This window comes from Pelophylax lessonae (assembly GCF_965119305.1).
Source record: "Pelophylax lessonae genome assembly, chromosome: 11".
NCBI classification, from domain to species: domain Eukaryota; kingdom Metazoa; phylum Chordata; class Amphibia; order Anura; family Ranidae; genus Pelophylax; species Pelophylax lessonae.
Window position 1 is genome coordinate 33,743,311 of NC_138778.1, and position 19,441 is coordinate 33,762,751.

Here is a 19,441-nt window from a genome sequence, read left to right on the forward strand (position 1 = left end):
TAATCTAATATCAAAAACCATAAATAGCCCAATAAGTAGACTGTCATTCCTAACTATACTATTTTCTTGCTAAAGGTTGGAAGGGTCTCAGACAATCAGCTCCTTCCACAGTCATCCATGACAACAATAAGTGACAATACACAAATAGCAATAGGATATCATAGAATGTACCGGCAGCCTTCTGTCACCTACCAGGGGAGTATAGGAGCAGCGAATGGTCCTCATGGTCCCTGTGCTGGGTGCAGGTGTAGTGCAGCCAGGATGACTGTCTGAGACTGTATGAGAGATAGACACACCCACTCTACACTGTGCACCTTTACCTGTCATATCCTGATCACACCGAGACCTTTGGCCCAATCATTTGCATTGTGATCATGTGATCTATGGAATATAGAGCAGATGTAAAGGTGTTTACTGTATACAGATGGACTATTTACACTCCAGGGATATATATATATTTATATACAGTATGTGTATATATTATATATACTAATATAATATAATATAATAATATATAATATACTAATATAATATAATATAATATACTGTATGATATATCATACATATATATATATTTTTTTTTTCTTTATTTATATATATACAGTATATATATATATATATATATATATGTATATGTATATGTATATATATATATATATATATACAATTTATATTGTGTATGAGATATTATATATATATATATATATATATATATATATATATATATGTAAACTTGTTAAAACAACTACATTAAACACGAAATAGTTGGGAGCCTGTAAACCGAAATTTGTAAAAGCTGAACTCCAGGATAAGTAATTATTGTCTAGATACAAGAGTCTTGTGTATTCCTCCTTAAGGCCCCTTTCTCACGGGGCGGATCCGCTCGGCAGACTCTGCTTTGCTCAGCGGGGATCGCTCCGTTGATCCCTGCAGAGCAGGCGGATGACAGGTCCGTCTCCGCTCTCTGTGCAGAGACAGACCTGTCAGAGCCCTGCTCTCCTCTATGGGGAGATCAGATGCTGTCTGTTTTTATCCGATCCCATCCGATCCGACCCGCTGGATGGATGGCGAACGTATCGCTATACGTCTGTTTTCAGCGGATCATGTTGGATCAGATGCCAGAGGAGAATAGGTGGCCCGATCACGTTCACTTGAAAAATGGACAGGCGGACCTGATCAATCGGATCGTGTGAAAGGGGCCTTAATCTCAAAGTGATTGTAAATGCTCGTTTTTTTTTTTTCCTATTAAAATAACAAACACATTATACTTACCTCCTCTGTGCAGTTGGTTTTGCACAGGGCAGCCCCGATCCTCCTCTTCTCAGGACCCTGGTTGGAGTTCCCAGCCCCTCCCTCCTGTTGAGTGCCCCCCACAGAAATCAGCTTGCTATGGCGGCACCTGAGCCGAGCTGCAGCTCCGTGTGTCCATTCAGAGACAGAGCTGCTGTCTGGCCAGCTCCCTCTCTCTCCTGAGTGGGTAACTGAGTTTGATTGACAGCAGCGGGAGCCAGTAGTGCTGCTGCTGTGTCTCAGCCAATCAGGAAAGATTGAGGCACTCATGGACATCACTGGATAGAGAGGGGTCTCGGATAAGTATTAGGGGGACTAAGGGAAGCTGCAGCACACAGAATGTTTTTTATCCTAATGCATAGAATGCATTAAGATAAAAAACCTTTTGACTTTACAACCACTTTCAGGGCCATACACACAGGCAGAATATAGGGCGTCATCAGCTTGCTCTCGCTCTAATAAATGATACCTCACATGTGTGGTTTAAACACTGTTTACATTTGCAGGCACGACTTACATATCAGTTCCCTTCCGCGTGCAAGAACGGAGGATTGGGGCGCTTTAAATTTTTTTTTTTTTGCTTATTTTATTGTATTTTATTTTTACACTGTCTCTATAAACATTTTTTTTATCACTTTTATTGCTGTCTAAAGGAATGTAATCATCCCTTGTGACAGTAATAGGCGTTCCAGGTGGTCGCTCGGGTCTCCCAGTGGAACAGGAGGCTGGGACAGAGCGGTGGAAGGCGGCGTGGGGGGGGGGGATGTCATCTCCCGCTGCTTGTAATAACGGCCGAGTGACTGCTTAGCCCCATCAGTTGTTATCACAAGAAAGCGGATCGTCCGCTCTAAAAACGGTACCGGGGTGATGCTTGCTGCTGCAGCACGGTACAACCGAGAGAAGCAGAACTGCCCATGTAAAGAAGGCAGATCGCCGTTCTGGGAGAAGGGAAGGTAGTGATCCTGTGTTTCTGCCAAGTAGGAACATGGATCTCTGCCTTCCCACGGTACAAGCACCTCCCCCACACAGTTATCAAGCACTCCCTGGGAACACATTAAAACCCTTTGATTGCCCCTGATGTTAACCCCTTCCCTGCCAGTGTCATTAGTACAATGACAGTGCATATTTTTTAGCATTGATCACTGTATTACTATCACTGGTTCCCAAAAAGGATGTCACTTAGTGCCCAATTTGTCCGCAGCAATGTTGCAGTCTTGCCATAAGTCGCTGATCGCCGCCATTACTAGTAAAAATAAATAAAAATTCAATAAATATATCCCATGGTTTGTAGGTGCTATAACTTTTGCACAAACTAATCAATATACATTTATTGTGATTTTTTTTTTTACCAAAAACATGTAGCAGAATTCATATCGGCCTAAATTAATGAACAAATTAGAATTTTTACATTTTTTTTATTGGATGTTTTATAGCAGAAAGTAAAAAAAATATTGTTTTTTTTTTTTCAAAATTGTTGGTCTTTTTTTGTTTATAGTGCAAACAAAAAAACAAAAAACAAAAAAAAACGCAGAGGTGATCAAATACCCCTAGAAAGCTTTATTTGTGGGGGAAAGAAATGACATACATATTATTTGGGTACAGCATCACATGACCGCGCAATAATGAAGTGTCTTATCGAAAAAAATGGCCTGGCCATGAAGGGAGGGGCAAACCTTCCGGAGCTGGAGTGGTTAATCCCCTACTCCCCCCATGTTGTTATCCAAAGCTATAATCACGTGGAAATTTTTCTTTTTTTTTTTTCTTTTTAGAAAGGTGTATTTTTTGGCTGGAGATGCATGAAGTTTTCATGTAACTTTTGCATGTATACAATTTATCTATGAAAACTTGAGCTGTGTTTCAATATGATTGGACATGTTGAGGAAACCCCCACATGTGTATGACATCTTGCTAGGATCCTTATCTCTCTGTCTGATAAAAGTAAGTTTTTTTTTTGCAGGGAGACTGGAAAATCTTGTTGAGTGATGATACATTTGTTATCTGCTCACCATAATGTATGAAATTCTCCTTCTAGGTATATACACTCTGCTGAAGCATGCTCTCACATCTAAAGATAATATGCTTCTGTCATTCTCTTCTATTGCCATTTCCTACTTTCACCTGCAAAACTTCTTTTGGCCCTTTAGGGCCCGTTCACACCAGCTGCACGTGTTAATGGACATGTGTAAACATATCCTGATTGTTTTTTTAAAAAAGAGGTGTTTTGAACCTCTTTGAACATTTCGTGCCGGTTCACACTAGGGCGACCTGTGAGGCGACCTGGTCGCCTCACAGGTCGCCGCAGGTCGCCTCCCATAGGGAAGCTACGGACCCGTTCTAATAGGAGCGACACAAGTCGCTCCGACCGAGAAAAAGGGTCCGGAGCTTCTTTGGGGCGACCAGGAGGCGACCGCCATAGACTTCAATGTTATGAAGTCCGTGGCGGCCGCTCCGAGGTCGCGGCGCGCTGCTCGCACCGCGACCTCGGAGGTCGACACCTAAAGTAGCGTCGCGGTAGTGTGAACCGGCGCTTACAAATCAGTATTTTTTTTTTTTGCTAGAAAATGACTTAGAACCCCCAAACATATATATATATATATATATATATATATATTTTTAGCAGAGGCTCTAGGGAATAAAATGGTGGGTGTTGCAATTTTTTATGTCACACGGCAATTTAAAAAAAAAAAATACACTTTAATTAATTTTAATGCACAAAAACACAATATAATACCCAACTAGGGGGGAAGAAAAGGTATGTGGTACTGCCTAAAACAAGTGTAGATAAATTGTCCAATGTGAATTGAACACAAAAATATTAAAAATATATAAATATATAAAATTATATGCAGTAAATGTATAATGCCGTGGCATTTAATATATTTATATATTTTTAAAATTTTTATGTGCAATTCACATTGGACAATTTATCTACACTTGTTTTAGGCAACGCCACATACCTTTTCTTTCCCCCCTAATTATTCTATATAACCCCACCAGGGCTATTAGATATTGAAGGTAGGCTGCAGCCAGGCTAGTTCATCCACAGTGCAGATTTTTTCCCCTTTTTTCACAATATAATACCCAATTGTTTAGTAAAAAATGAAAGATGATGTTACGCTGAGTAATTAGATACCTAACATGTCACGCTTTAACCATTGCATGGTATGGGAACAAACTGTGGTACTTAAAAATCTCCATAGGCGACAATTTAAAAGCCTTTACAGGTTCCACGTTTAGAGTTACACAGGAGGCCTGGTGCTAGAATTATTGCTTTTGCTATAATGTTCGTGATGATACCCCACATGTGTGGTGCGAGCACAGTTTGACTATATGTGCATGACTTATGGGTGGGGGCAACAACAATTTAAAACGTCCCTTATGATAGCAACAGGCAGTGACAGGTCCTCTTCACTGAGACATCTGGGGTTGATCCTACCTCTGCCCTTAAAAGCTTTTGATAAAACTCAGATTGGTTCAATACAAAGCCCCCCCAAGCCGATAATGGCTGGTAAACAAAAGACCGAACCTGGAAGTGATGAAATACTTGTTGCTTCCGGTTTGTACACAATAGAGATGATTTGAGATGTTCCGATCCCCCGATCAGCTCTTCAGTAAGCCGGCCAAACCCCCGGCTTCAGTCTGGGCTTACTGGTGGGATAGGAGAGCCCTAAGAGGCACCAGAGGATGACGAGAGGAAGGCACAATCCCTCCCGCCGCAAGTAAAAGCAATCCAGCGGCTAATCAGCTGCTAGAATTACTTTTACATAAAATAGAACTGTTGTTGTTCAGTCCTGTCCGACTCTTCTTGACCTCATGAACCATAGCGCGCCAGGCTTTTCTATCCTCCACTGCCTCCATGCTTAACTTTATGTTCATTGTTTCAATGATGCTATCTATCCATCTTGTTTTCTGTCGTCCCCTTCTCCTTTTTCTTTCCATGTTTCCCAGCATCAGGGACACAGTCGATAGGTTGTTAAGGCTTCCCTGCATGGAGATTTTTTATTTAATATATTAAATTATATTTAAAAATAAATTGTAAAAAAAATGTAAATTAAAAATATTGGGGTAAGAACTGCTTGGGGGGACTCTTTGGGTCTGGTATGGCTTTTAAGGGGAACCCCTTAACAGAATTAGGAAAAAAATGACTTGGGGTCCCCCCCAAAATCTATACGGTATAGATTTTAAGGGGAACTCCACGCCAAACTTTAAAATAAAAATGGTGTGGGGTCCCCTCCAAAATTTATACCAGACCCTTATCCGAGCATGCAGCCTGGCAGGCCAGGAAAGGGGGTGGGGGACGAGCAAATGCCCCCCCTCCTGAATCATACCAGGCTGCTTGCCCTCAACATGGAGAGGGTGTGTCTCAAAGCACCTTGCCCCTATGTTAATGGAGACAAGGGCCTCTTCCCGACAACCCTGGGCTGTGGTTGTCGGGGTCTGCAGGTGGGGGGCTTATTGAAATCCCAGATCCCCTCCATGTGAATGAGTATTGGGTACATAGTACCACTACCCATTCACCAAAAAAGTGACAAAAATTAAGAACCAAAGGAAACTGTTTTTGACAAGTCAGAAGCGGGCGGTGCCCCTGGGTGATGTAGCCGGGTGGCCCCGCCCCTTGCTTATTTAAGAACTGTTAAAGCACAGATCTGGTAGACGATGTGACGCCTTCCAAGAGGTGGAAGCGTTTTTTTTTATTTTTTCTATTTTTCGGGTCCGGTGGACGTCGGGATTGAAGATGTACCTGATACCCATTCTCATGGGGGTGGCTGAGATCTAGGGGCCCCCTTGTTAAAAGGGGCTTCCAGACTCTGATAAGCCCCTCACCCGCAGACCCTGACAACCACAGCCTGGGGTTGTCGGGAAGAGGCCTTTGTCCCCATCAACAGAGCCCCCCCTCCAACCCAAAGCACCCACCCTCTTATGTTGAGGGCATGTGGCCTGGTATGGTTCAGAGGGGGGTGCTCGCTCATGACCCCCCTTTCCTGACCTGCCAAGCTGCATGCTCGGATAAGGGTCTGGTTTGGATTTTGAAGGGAACCCCACGCCTTTTTTTAAAAACATTTTGGAATCCCTACGGCGTTTTTTTGTTTTTTTTTATTTTTTTTATCTGTATTGCAAGGAGCTAGCAATGCATTACAGCCACAAGCAAGTTTAAATTACATTTTTTCCTTTAGAAATATCTGTATCGCTGCAGCAGGCTCCATACATTGTACAGATGCATGCCACTTTTACAGGCAAATTAAGGGGATCCCCCAGGCACAATAATTAAACACATTTTTCATTTTTATTGTTTCATTTTAAGCATCATTAAAATCACTACTCCTTTTGGTCGCCTGACAAGTCGCGGTGGGTCGCCTGCCATAGATTAGCACAGGACCCGTTCTAATAGGAGCGACACAAGTCGCTCCGACTTAGAAAAAGGGTCCTGTACTACTTTGGGGCGACCTGGAGGCGACCTGCATTGACTTCAATTATATGAAGTCCGTGACGCTGTGCACCGCGACTTCACAGGTCGCCCCAGCAAGTCGGGTCGCCCCTGTGTGAACGGGGTCTTACAGACAGCTAAAAAAAAATTTGCCAAGTGGTGTTGAACCATGAACTGCATGATTTTCTCCCCTAGTAACTGGTTTCCCATAAGCTGAAAACAAAGAAAATGCGTAAGCCTCAGATCGGTTGCCCGAAAAAAAAGTGCAAAACCGCCTGCACAACTACTCAAAAAACAAAACCCCCTGCAAAATGACCAGACACTCCAATCAGGTGTAAATGCACCCTTAAAGCCGGTTCACAGTACCGCGACCAGAAAGTCGTCCCTATGAAGGAGCGACTTTTTAGCGCGATTTTAGCGTGAATTTGAAGAGACTTTGAAGAGACTTAAATGATAGGCGACTTTGACTGTGGGGAATGCCTGGGTAATCACAGTCGCTTGAAAATAGATAAGGATCCGACATAGAGGCGACTCCCATTGAAGTCTATGTGCACAAGTCGGATAGAGGTCGTCTGGAAGTAGTACAGGAACCTTTTCTGAAGTCGGAGCGACTTCAGTAGTGCATATTAAGACGGCTCTCCTTCATTTACATTGAATTTGTAATGACAAGCGACTTGGGGCGACTTGAGGTCTCACAAGTCGCGTCCCAAGTCGGAGTAGTGTGAACCGGGTCTTAGAGCCGGTTCACATTATCGCGTCCAGAAAGTCGTCCCATGAAGGAGCGACTTTTTAGCGCGACTTTAGCGCAATTTTACCACGACTTTAGCGCGACTTGTGCACTAATTTGAAGCGACTTAAATGATAGGCCACTTTGTCTGTGGGGAATGCCTGGCTAATCTTTTTCTTCTTCCTCAAAAGTCTGATCACATTCGCTTGAAAATAGATAAGGATCCGACTTAGAGGCGACTCCCATTGAAGTCAATGTCAGATAGAGGTCGCCTTGAAGTAATACAGGAAGCTTTTCTGAAGTCGGAGCGACTTCAATAGTGCATATTACAATGGCTCTCATTCATTTACATTGAATTTGTAATGACAAGCGACTTGGGGCGACTTAAGGTCGCCCAAGTCGCGTCCCAAGTCGGAGTAGTGTGAACCGGGTCGTAGGGTTTATATCTGCTTTAAAATTTCAAAGAATCCACTTGGTGGCGCTAAAGTCCAGGCAGAGATTCAGTAGTTTTAGATACCTCACTATATAGTAACTAGAGCAGAGAGTTCTTAAACTTGTATTAATAAATACTTTCTCAGCTCCATCCCTGGAGCTGTCTGTGAATAAACCAGAGCAGACCTGAACACGTTGGGAACATTTCCATTACAACAAGAAAAATAAATAAAATAATAATAGTTACTTTTTTGTCTATCTACAAACAAACTCCTGCTGTAACCTTGGTGAAAAAATCTGAACTATTCAAAAAATTCTGCGAAAGTTTATAGATAACCGGAAACAGGCTGACATTTTATTACAAGGTCAGGATTTCTGAGCAAATAAAATTTTTTACTGGTTTAAAAAAAAAAAAAAAAAAAGTTCTGATCATAGAAAAAATCCCGCTGTCAGATAACAGAGCTCACGTGTTTTCAGCTATTTCTTTTTACTGTTGCCTGTATCATTGCTCTAAAATTGGGGTCTCCAAACTATGGCCCATAGGCAACATGCTGCCTACTACAAGACTTTATGCAGCCCACAGCTGATGTGCACAGTCTCTGCTCTGATGGGGACTCCGATATAAGGGGGACCCTGATGTTAAAAGGGACTCTGTTGTGGTCTCTTATATAAGATGGGAACTCTGATGTTAAGGGGACTTTGTTTAGGACCCTGATAATTAGGGGACTCTGATGGGGACCCTGATGTATGGGGGTCTCTGTAGTAAGGGAGACTCTGGTGAGACCCTGATGTAAAGAGGGATCCTGATATGAACTCTGATGGTAAGGGCACTCTGATGGGGATCCTGATGTAAAGGGAACACTGTTAGGGACCCTGATGTAAAGGGGACTCTGATGGGGACCCTGGTATAAAGTGGTATTTGAAGGGGACCCTGATATAAAGGGTGCACTGAAGGGGACCCTGATGTAAAGGGGACTCTGATGGGGACCCTGGTGCATGGGGTGGCCTCTGATGTAAGAGGGACTCTGCTGGGGACCCTGAAATAAAGAAAAACTCTAATGGGGGCCCTAATGTAAAGGGTGCACTGAAGGGGACCCTGATATAAAGGGGACTCTGATGGTGACCCTGATGTATGAGGTGGCCTCTGATGTAAGGGGGACTCTGGTGGGGACCCTAAAATAAGGAGAAACTCTAATGGGGGCCCTGATGTAAAGGGTGCACTGATGGGGACCCTGATATAAAGGGGACTCTGATAGGGATCCTGATGTATAGGGTGGACTCTGATGTAAGGGCGACTCTGGTGGGGACCCTGGAATAACAAGAAACTTTAATGGGGACCCTGATATAAAGGGTGCACTGATGGGACCCTGATATAAAGGGGACTCTGATAGGGACCCTGATGTATGGGGTGGCCTCTGATGCAAGGGGGGGACTCTGATGGGGACTCTGAAATAAGGAGAAACTCTAATGGGGACCCTGATGTAAAGGGTGCACTGATGGGGACCCTGATATAAAGGGGACTCTGATAGCGATCCTGATGTATGGGGTGGACTCTGATGTAACGGCGACTCTGATGGGGACCCTGAAATAAGGAGGAACTTTAATGGGGATCCTGATGTAAAGGGTGCACTGTAGGGGATCCTGTTGTAAAGGGAACACTGATAGGGACCCTAATGTAAAGGGGACTCTGATGGGGACCCTAATATAAAGGGGACTTTGATGGGGACCCTAATATAAAGGGGACTTTGATGGGGAACCTGATGTTAAGGTGGGGACCCTGATGTAAATGGGATTCTGATGAGGACTCTGAAGTAAGGAGGATTCTGAAGGGGACCCTGAAATAATGAGGAACTCTAATGAGGACCCTAATATAAAGGGTACACTGAGGGGGTCCCTAATGTACAGGGAGCACTGGTGGGGACCCTGTTGTAAAGAAGACTCTGAAGTATGGGTTGGACTCTGATGTTAGGGGACTCTGGTGGGGACCTTGATGTAAATAGAATTCTGATGTAAGGAGCAACTCTAATGGAAACCCTGCTGTAAAGGGTGCACTGATGGGGACTCTGATGGGGACTCTGAAATAAGGAACAACTCTAATGGGGACCCTGATGTAAAGGGTGCAGATGTAAAGGGAACACTGATAGGGACCCTAATGTAAAGAGGACCCTGATAAAAGAGGGACTCTGATGGTGACCCTGATGTTAGAGGGCACTGATGGGGATCCTGATGTAAAGGGAACACTGATAGGGACCCTAATGTAAAGGGGACCCTGATATAAAGGGGACTCTGATAGGGAACCTGATGTTAAAGGGACTCTGGTGGGGACCCTGATGTAAATAGGATTCTGATGGGGACCCTGATGTAAGGGGGACTCAGATGAGACCCTGATGTCAGGAGGAACTCTAATGGGGACCCTAATGTAAAGGGTACATGATCTGATGTATGGGGTGGACTCTGATAGGGACCCTGAAATAATGAGGAACTCTAACGGGGTCCCTTATATAAAGGGTACACTGATGGGGACCCTGATGTACAGGGAACACTGGTGGGGACCCTGTTATGAAGGAAACTCTGATGGGGACCCTGAAGTATGGGGTGGACTCTGATGTAATGGGGTTTCTGATGGGGACCTTGATGTAAGAAGGAACTCTGATATGTATGTATGGATTTGGAATGCCAGGGCCCGGTTGCAAGGGTGACCTTTGCGATCTTGGAAGTTCACCCACTGGTGTCAGTAGTTTTTATTTTTTAATTGTATTCTTTTTTATCATTTTATTTTATTTTTTTACAATGTGACTGACTATGACTCTGTCCATTCAGAAAAGGAAGGAGCTGGTAAATTACATATTTACTGACCCCTGCCTGGTTCTCTATTGTAACACATCCCCTGCAGCAGCTGGCAGGAGAGAGGAGGGAGCAAAGTGGGGGGACCAGGGGAGCACACAGGGGCCCAGAGACAGCAGAACACAAGTGAACTGGATAGGAGGAGTGGCTGGGGCAGCATACAGAGGAACCAATCTCCTCCATTATCCTCCTGCAGCTACAGGAAGAAAAATTAGGACAGTGATTTCTCTACATGCTGCCCCCGCCACCCCTTCTATCCAGGTGTACAGGGGAGCCGCACAGCCCCCTGGAGCATGGGGCCTGGTTGCAATTGCAACCCCTGTAGTTACTCCCCTGCTTCTACCTACACAATAGGACAGAGGTATGAGAACCATAAAGCTGTCTGGATAGAATTGCATTTATTGCACCAAGGTTAGTTAGTTTAGGTATGTGAACTTTGACCACCCCCCCCCCCCCCCAGATATAGGGCTCATGCAACCCCCCCCCCCCCCAGATATAGAGCTCATGCACCCCCCCAAGATATAGGGCTCATGCACCCCTCCCAGATACCCAGATATAGGACTCATGCACCCTCCCCCCCAGATATAGAGCTCATGCACCCCCCCCCCAAGATATAGGGCTCATGCACCCCCCCCCCAGATATAGGGCTCATGCACCCTCCCCGCCAGATATAGGGCTCATGCACCCCCCCCAAGATATAGGGCTCATGCACCCAGTGGCGTCTCCAGCTTTTATATTTAGGGGGGGCACATGGGGGGACGGGATCAAAAGTAGGGGGCCAACTATAAAACGCAATTTTTATATATATATATATATATATATATATATATATATATACATACATACACCCGCCGGCCTGTCTGTTGTGTTGCTAGCAGGGGCACTGCTAGGTGGGAAAAAGACCAGGGGCTTCAGCCCGAAGGTAAATTTGATAACCACTCCCACATTTTAAAGTCCCGCTTAAGCTCCTCCCACATTTAAAAAGTACCGCCCATACTCCACCCAATGCCCCCCCCCCTCAGTCAAAGGTCAGACATGGGGTGCTATGGAGCATGGTACAGGGGGTCAGGAGAGAAGAGGAGAACAGGGAGTCAAGAGGAGAGAAGAGGAGAACAGGGGGTCAGGAGGAGAGAAGAGCAAAACAGGGGGTCAGGAGGAGAGAAGAGGAGAACAGGGGGTCAGGAGGAGAGAAGAGGAGAACAGGGGGTCAGGAGGAGAGAAGAGGAGAACAGGGGGTCAGGAGGAGAGAAGAGCAGAACAGGGGGTCAGGAGGAGAGAAGAGGAGAACAGGGGGTCAGGAGAGAAGAGGAGAACAGGGGGTCTGGAGGAGAGAAGAGGAGAACAGGGGGTCAGGAGGAGAGAAGAGGACAACAGGGGGTCAGGAGGAGAGAAGAGCAGAACAGGGGGTCAGGAGGAGAGAAGAGGAGAACAGGGGGTCAGGAGGAGAGAAGAGGAGAACAGGGGGTCAGGAGGAGAGAAGAGGAGAACAGGGGGTCAGGAGGAGAGAAGAGGACAACAGGGGGTCAGGAGGAGAGAAGAGCAGAACAGGGGGTCAGGAGGAGAGAAGAGGAGAACAGGGGGTCAGGAGGAGAGAAGAGGAGAACAGGGGGTCAGGAGGAGAGAAGAGGAGAACAGGGGGTCAGGAGGAGAGAAGAGGAGAACAGGGGGTCAGGAGGAGAGAAGAGGAGGAGAGGAGAACAAGGGGTCGAGAGGAGAGGAGAGGGAAGTCAGACATGGGGTGAGGGAAGTCAGACATGGGGTGGTACACCAATGAAGCACATACTCCTCCCAGTTTGACCCATAAAAGCAAAAAAAGGTGCTTGATAAAAAGGTAGGAAAAGAAATAAGTAGAAGGATGGGACCTGTCTATGGGGATCTGAACCCAATTCACTGACACCTACACTGACCCCTGCACCGACACCTTCACTGACCTCTACACTGACCCCCCCTACACTAACACTTACACTGACCCCCTACACTGACCCCCCCCCCTACACATTGACTCCTAAAATGACCCCCCTACACTGACCCCCCTGCATTGACCCCTTCACTGACCCCCCCCCCCACATTGACACCTACACTGACCCCCTACACTGACCCCCCCCTACACATTGACTCCTAAAATGACCCCCCTACACTGACCCCCCCCCACATTGACACCTACACTGACCCCTTCACTGACACCTACACTGACCCCTCCCCCCCACATTGACACCTACACTGACCCCCCTTCACTGACACCTACACTGACCCCTCCTACACTAACCCTCCTACACTGACCTTTCCTACACTAACCTCCCTACCCTACACTGACACCTACACTGACCCCCTTCATTGACACCTACACTGACCCCTTCACTGACACCTACACTGACCCCCCTTCATTGACACCTACACTGACCCCCTTCATTGACCCCTTCACTGACCCCCCTTCACTGACCCCCCTTCATTGACACCTACACTGACCCCCTTCATTGACACCTACACTGACCCCCTTCATTGACACCTACACTGACCCCTTCACTGACACCTACACTGACCCCCCTTCATTGACACCTACACTGACCCCCTTCATTGACCCCTTCACTGACCCCCCTTCACTGACCCCCCTTCATTGACACCTACACTGACCCCTTCACTGACACCTACACTGTCCCCCTTCATTGACACCTACACTGACCCCCTTCATTGACACCTACACTGACCCCCTTCATTGACACCTACACTGACCCCCCTTCATTGACACCTACACTGACCCCCTTCATTGACACCTACACTGACCCCTTCACTGACCCCCCCTTCATTGACACCTACACTGACCCCCCTCCTACACTGAGCCCCCTACACTGACCCCCCTCCTACACTGACACCTACACTGACCCCCCTCCTACACTGAGCCCCCTACACTGACCCCCCTCCTACACTGACACCTACACTGACCCCCCTTCATTGACACCTACACTGACCCCCCTCCTACACTGAGCCCCCCTACATTGACCCCCCTTGACTGACATCTACACTGACCCCTCCTACACTGACACCCCCACACTGACCCCTCCTACACTGACCCCCGCCACACTGACACCCCCACACTGACACGTACTCTGACCCCGCCACACTGACACCTACACTGAGCCCCCTACACTGACCCCTCCTACACTGACACCCCCACACTGACCCCTCCTACACTGACACCCCCACACTGACCCCTCCTACACTGACACCCCCACACTGACCCCTCCTACACTGACCCCCGCCACACTGACACCCCCACACTGACACGTACTCTGACCCCGCCACACTGACACCTACACTGAGCCCCCTACACTGACCCCTCCTACACTGACACCCCCACACTGACCCCTCCTACACTGACACCCCCACACTGACCCCTCCTACACTGACACCCCCACACTGACCCCTCCTACACTGACCCCTCCTACACTGACACCCCCACACTGACCCCTCCTACACTGACACCCCCACACTGACACCTACACTTTACTTAACTGTGTAATTACATCTGGCAGCGCCAATTACCTCCCTATTCACTTTACACTTGTACTTGGGCACTCACCTTCTCCCAGCCGATGCTCCGTCCCGCCGAGGCTGCATCCCTTCTTCCCGCCGAGGCTCCGCCCCCTTCTTCCCGCCGAGGCTCCGCCCCCTTCTTCCCGCCGAGGCCCCGCCCCCTTATTTCCGCCGATGCCTGCCAGCAGCAGCAGACTGAAGGAGCAGCCACTGCACATAGGATCTGTCAGAACACGCTGGGCAGGACACCGGCTGACAGCCCCTAGTGCGTGGCACCCGGCCCGCCCCCGTTGGTACGCCACTGTCCAAGGTGCCTTCACTGCCCACCTCTCCCCCCATCCCTGCTGGCTGGGGAGGAAGGAGATGGGGAGGGACTGATTATAACTACTGTATGTGTACCCACAGCATGTATAATAAACCTGAATTATACACTGCTGTGTCCACATACAGCAGTTACAATCAGTCCCTCCCCGTCTCCTTCCTCCCCAGCAATGTAACCTCCGCTGTTTGTCTCTGTGCATGGGCTGTCTGACAAAGAGGGCGGGTCCCGCATATCAGTTCCGCCCATCCCCGACATCAGAGCTACATTTTGACAGCTCTACTCTCTCTCCCTGCAGCTGCCTGGCTTCCCATCAATCCGCGGAGACGCAGAATGAGAATCCATGACTTTTGTTGTGCACATAAATTGGGGGGGCACATGGGGGGGCACAGACTAGTTTTGGTGGGGCCATGGCCCCCTCTGGCCCCCCCCTAGTGACGCCACTGCATGCACCCCCCCACCAGATATAGGGCTCATGCACCCCCCCCCCAGATATAGGGCTCATGCACCCCCCCCTCCAGATATAGGGCTCATGCACCCTCCCCCCCCAGATATAGAGCTCATGCTCCCCCCCCCCCAGATATAGGGCTCATGCACCCCCCCCCAGATATAGGGCTCATGCACCCCCCCCCCCAGATATAGGGCTCATGCACCCCACCCCCAGATATAGGGCTCATGCCCCCCCCCCAGATATGGGGCTCATGCACCCCCTCCCCCCAGATATAGAGCTCATGCACCCCCCATATAGGGCTCAAGCACCCCCCCCCCCCAAGATATAGGGCTCATGCATCCCCCCCCAGATATAGGGCTCATGCACCCCCCCCCCAGATATAGGGCTCAAGCACCCCCCCCCAAGATATAGGGCTCATGCACCCCCCCCCCAGATATAGGGCTTATTCACCCCCCCCAGATATAGGGCTGATGCACCCCCCCAGATATAGGGCTGATGCAACCCCCCCCCCCCCAGAATTTGGGCTCATGCACTCCCCCAGATATAGGGCTCATGCACCCCCCCCCCCATATATAGGGCTCATGCAGCCCCCCCCCCCCCCCCCCATATAGGGCTCATGCACATGTGCACTTGGGGCCGTACAGCAGGAGCAACAAGCGCTGTACAGGAGCCACAACTGTACACGGGTACACGCCAGTCACACATGTGACTTTTTAGAAGAGTCAGAGATAATAAGTAGAACATAATCAATGTAATATTCAGCATAAGTAAAAAAACAATGTAGCAGGTTGAGTTGGAACAATAGCTAGATACAGATACAATAAAGATACAAAAAAAGTACAAACATATGTTACAACTTCCTCCTGCCTGAATTGACTCTGCATATTAATATAACTTTGTAGCTATTTTCAGGCTGGGTTCCCACTGGTGCGATGTCAGACATGGCATGTGATTCGTGCCGCATTGCTGTGCAGATCACATACGATATCTGTGCGATGCGAATTTAGCCACGCAGATTGTATGGCTGAATTTGCATCGCATTCGCACCAAAATGGTGCAGGACCCTTTTTTTTTTTTTTTGGTCCGCGCTACAATCGGATCGCATGGGTGTGAACACCTATGAGATCCGAATCCTGCACCATTTGGCAGTTCACACTGCGATCTGCGAAACGATCTGCGGGAGTCATTAACATTGCATTGACACCCGCAGTGGTTCGCAGATGTCAGAATGAACGTCCCGGGTTCACATTTCTGCGATGCGGGAACCAGCGTAATTCCAGTTCTAATTCCCATATCGCATGTCACCTGCCGGCGGTTCACAATGACATCTGCGAACTGCTACGGGTATCAATGCAAAGTTAGTGACACCCCCCACATCGGTTCGCAGTGAGAACTGCCAAACTGGTGCAGGAGTTGGATTACATAGGTGTGAACATCTGTGAAGAATCGCACAGACTTCGCATGTGATTTGCACAGCAGTGTGGTGCGAATCATATGCGATGTCTGACATCGCACCAGTGTGAACCCAACCTGAAAAATGAAAAAGTCTCCAACCAAAGCAAACAATTAAATTGGTAGTTTTTTAATACAGGCATACCCCACTTTTAAGTACACAATGGGACCAGAGCATGTATGTAAAACGAAAATGTACTTAAAGTGAAACAATACCTTATTTCATTTCTCAATGCATGTAGATACACTAGCTCCATAGGAAATTTTGGTCAGCTTGACATGGCATTGCTCCCAAACCAAGTGACAAGGACACCAAGCTTGGGGAGCATGTTAAGGGGATCCAGGACTATGACATAGTATATTACCTAGGCAAGATGGCCAGCCACAAACAGGATATGTTGTAGTCCTGGGTCCCCTCTCGGTGCTCCCTAAGTTTGGTACCCCTGTCACTTATGGTTTGGGAGCAGTGCCATGTCAAGCTGACCAAGATTTCCTATAGACGCCAATGTTAAAAACCGGGAGTAGTGTCATGCTAAGCTGAACAAGCTGTGTCCTTACTCGCGAGTGTACTTAAAGTGAGTGTACTTAAAGCGGGGTATGCCTGTATGTACCTACAGGTAAGCCTATAATAGGGAGGAATAACAGAGAATATCTCCTGAACTTGCACCGTTTAGGAGATATTCACACTACATGCAGCTGGTGACATCACCGGCTCGTGTGCGCTGAAGCTCCGGTATATCGTGCCGTAGCCAAGGGTTCCCGGGTGCGGGAGTGACATCATCGTGGCACCGGCCACTCAGCAGCCAGAGGCCACAAACCCAGGGAGGAAGACCAGGGGAAGATGGAAGCCCTGTCAGTGGTGACAGCGTGCCGCTGGAGAGTTTCGCTTTAAGGTAAGTCTCTCATAATGGACTGCATAATACACAGAGCGCTGGGTACAGGACTGCATAATACACAGAGTGCTGGGTACAGGACTGTATAATACACAGAGTGCTAGGTACAAAACTGTATAATACACAGAGTGCTGGGTACAGGACTGCATAATACACAGAGTGCTAGGTACAAAACTGTATAATACACAGAGTGCTGGGTACAGGACTGCATAATACACAGAGTGCTGGGTACAGGACTGCATAATACACAGAGTGCTAGGTACAAAACTGTATAATACAAAGAGCGCTGGGTACAGTACTGTATAATACACAGAGTGCTAGGTACAAAACTGTATAATACAAAGAGCACTGGGTACAGGACTGCATAATACACAGAGCGCTGGGTACAAGACTGTATAATACACAGAGTGCTAGGTACAAAACTGTATAATACACAGAGTGCTGGGTACAGGACTGCATAATGCACAGAGTGCTGGGTACAGGACTGCATAATACACAGAGTGCTAGGTACAAAACTGTATAATACACAGAGTGCTGGGTACAGGACTGCATAATACACAGAGTGCTGGGTACAGGACTGCATAATACACAGAGTGCTAGGTACAAAACTGTATAATACAAAGAGCGCTGGGTACAGTACTGTATAATACACAGAGTGCTGGGTACAGGACTGTATAATACACAGAGTGCTAGGTACAAAACTGTATAATACAAAGAGCGCTGGGTACAGGACTGCATAATACACAGAGCGCTGGGTACAAGACTGTATAATACACAGAGTGCTAGGTACAAAACTGTATAATACACAGAGTGCTGGGTACAGGACTGCATAATGCACAGAGTGCTGGGTACAGGACTGTATAATACACAGAGCGCTGGGTACAGGACTGCATAATACACAGAGCGCTGGGTACAGGACTGCATAATACACAGGACTGCATAATTTCACAAAAAGTGAAAATCCACAAAATAGAAAAACCCTATTAAAATACACTGTAGGCATGGTTTTTTTTTACTGTCACTGTACTTTTAAAAGCATTTTAAGGTCTTTAAACACACTTTTAAAACAATAGAAACTCATTTAAACACATAAAAGATACTGAGAGACAGAGCAAGAGATATGGAAAACACAAAAATATTTTATTTTCAATGATTTAATTAGTAAAATAACATTACAGAAAAAAATGCAATATACCGGGACCGCAAAAACTGAACCGCGATGGAGCGAGGGTTTACTGTATACAGTCTGCAGAGCCTATGATACAAATTCAATAATAATTTGCCGTCCTGAGGTCCAGGATCCATGGTTCGGGATCATAGCTCGGAGTTGCCCTGTGGATAGACAAGTCTTTTGTTTATCCCTCTGGAAGATACACTTTGTGCTCGTGGCTCTTCCGTTCTTTCTGTTGACACTTCACACTGCGGTTGCAGCAAGAGTGTAAAATGACATTTCCTTATCACTGCGGTTATTTTTGTGCATCCATACAGGGTATAAATAATCCATGTGGTGTCCCAGAGGGGGGCAGGGAGGGGCACTATCATATTGTGGACACCACAGACAACAGCCTGACACATGTCAAACATAAAGAGCTTTAACCACTTGACCTCCGGAAGTTTTACCCCCCTTCATGCCATTTTTTTGCGATACAGAACTACGTTATTTTAACTGACAATTGCGCTGTCGTGTGACTCTGTACCCAAATACAATTGATGTCCTTTTTTTTTTTTTTTGCCCATAAATAGAGCTTTCTTTAGGTGGCATTTGATCACCTCTGCGACTTTTTTTTCTTGCACTATAAACAAAATATAGGCCAACAATTTTGAAAAAAAAACAAAACATTTTTTTGCTTTCTGCTATAAAACATATCCAATAAAAAAAAAAATGTAAAAAATCGAATTTCTTTATAAACCTAGGCCAATATGTGTTCTGCCCAAATATTTTTGGTAAAAAAATCCCAATAAGCGGATATTGATTGGTTTGAGAAAAAGTTACACCGTCTACAAACTACGGTATATATACTGGAATTTTTATGGTGGTATTTGATCACCTTTGCGGTTTTTATTTTTTGCACTATAA

At 46.8% G+C, this 19,441-nt stretch overlaps 1 protein-coding gene across 2 annotated transcripts in view; it reads right to left on the minus strand.

Moving 5' to 3' along the window:
* The window catches only part of TLDC2 (TBC/LysM-associated domain containing 2), a 34,017-nt gene extending 33,737 nt beyond the window's left edge, over positions 1–280 (minus strand). For both annotated transcript variants that reach the window (XM_082272535.1, XM_082272534.1), the window contains exon 1: positions 193–280. In XM_082272535.1, the coding sequence (XP_082128661.1) occupies positions 193–225 (33 nt within the window). In that variant the 5' untranslated portion in view covers positions 226–280. The remainder of the gene's footprint in view (positions 1–192) is intronic.
* Between the last annotated feature and the right edge of the window lie 19,161 nt (positions 281–19,441).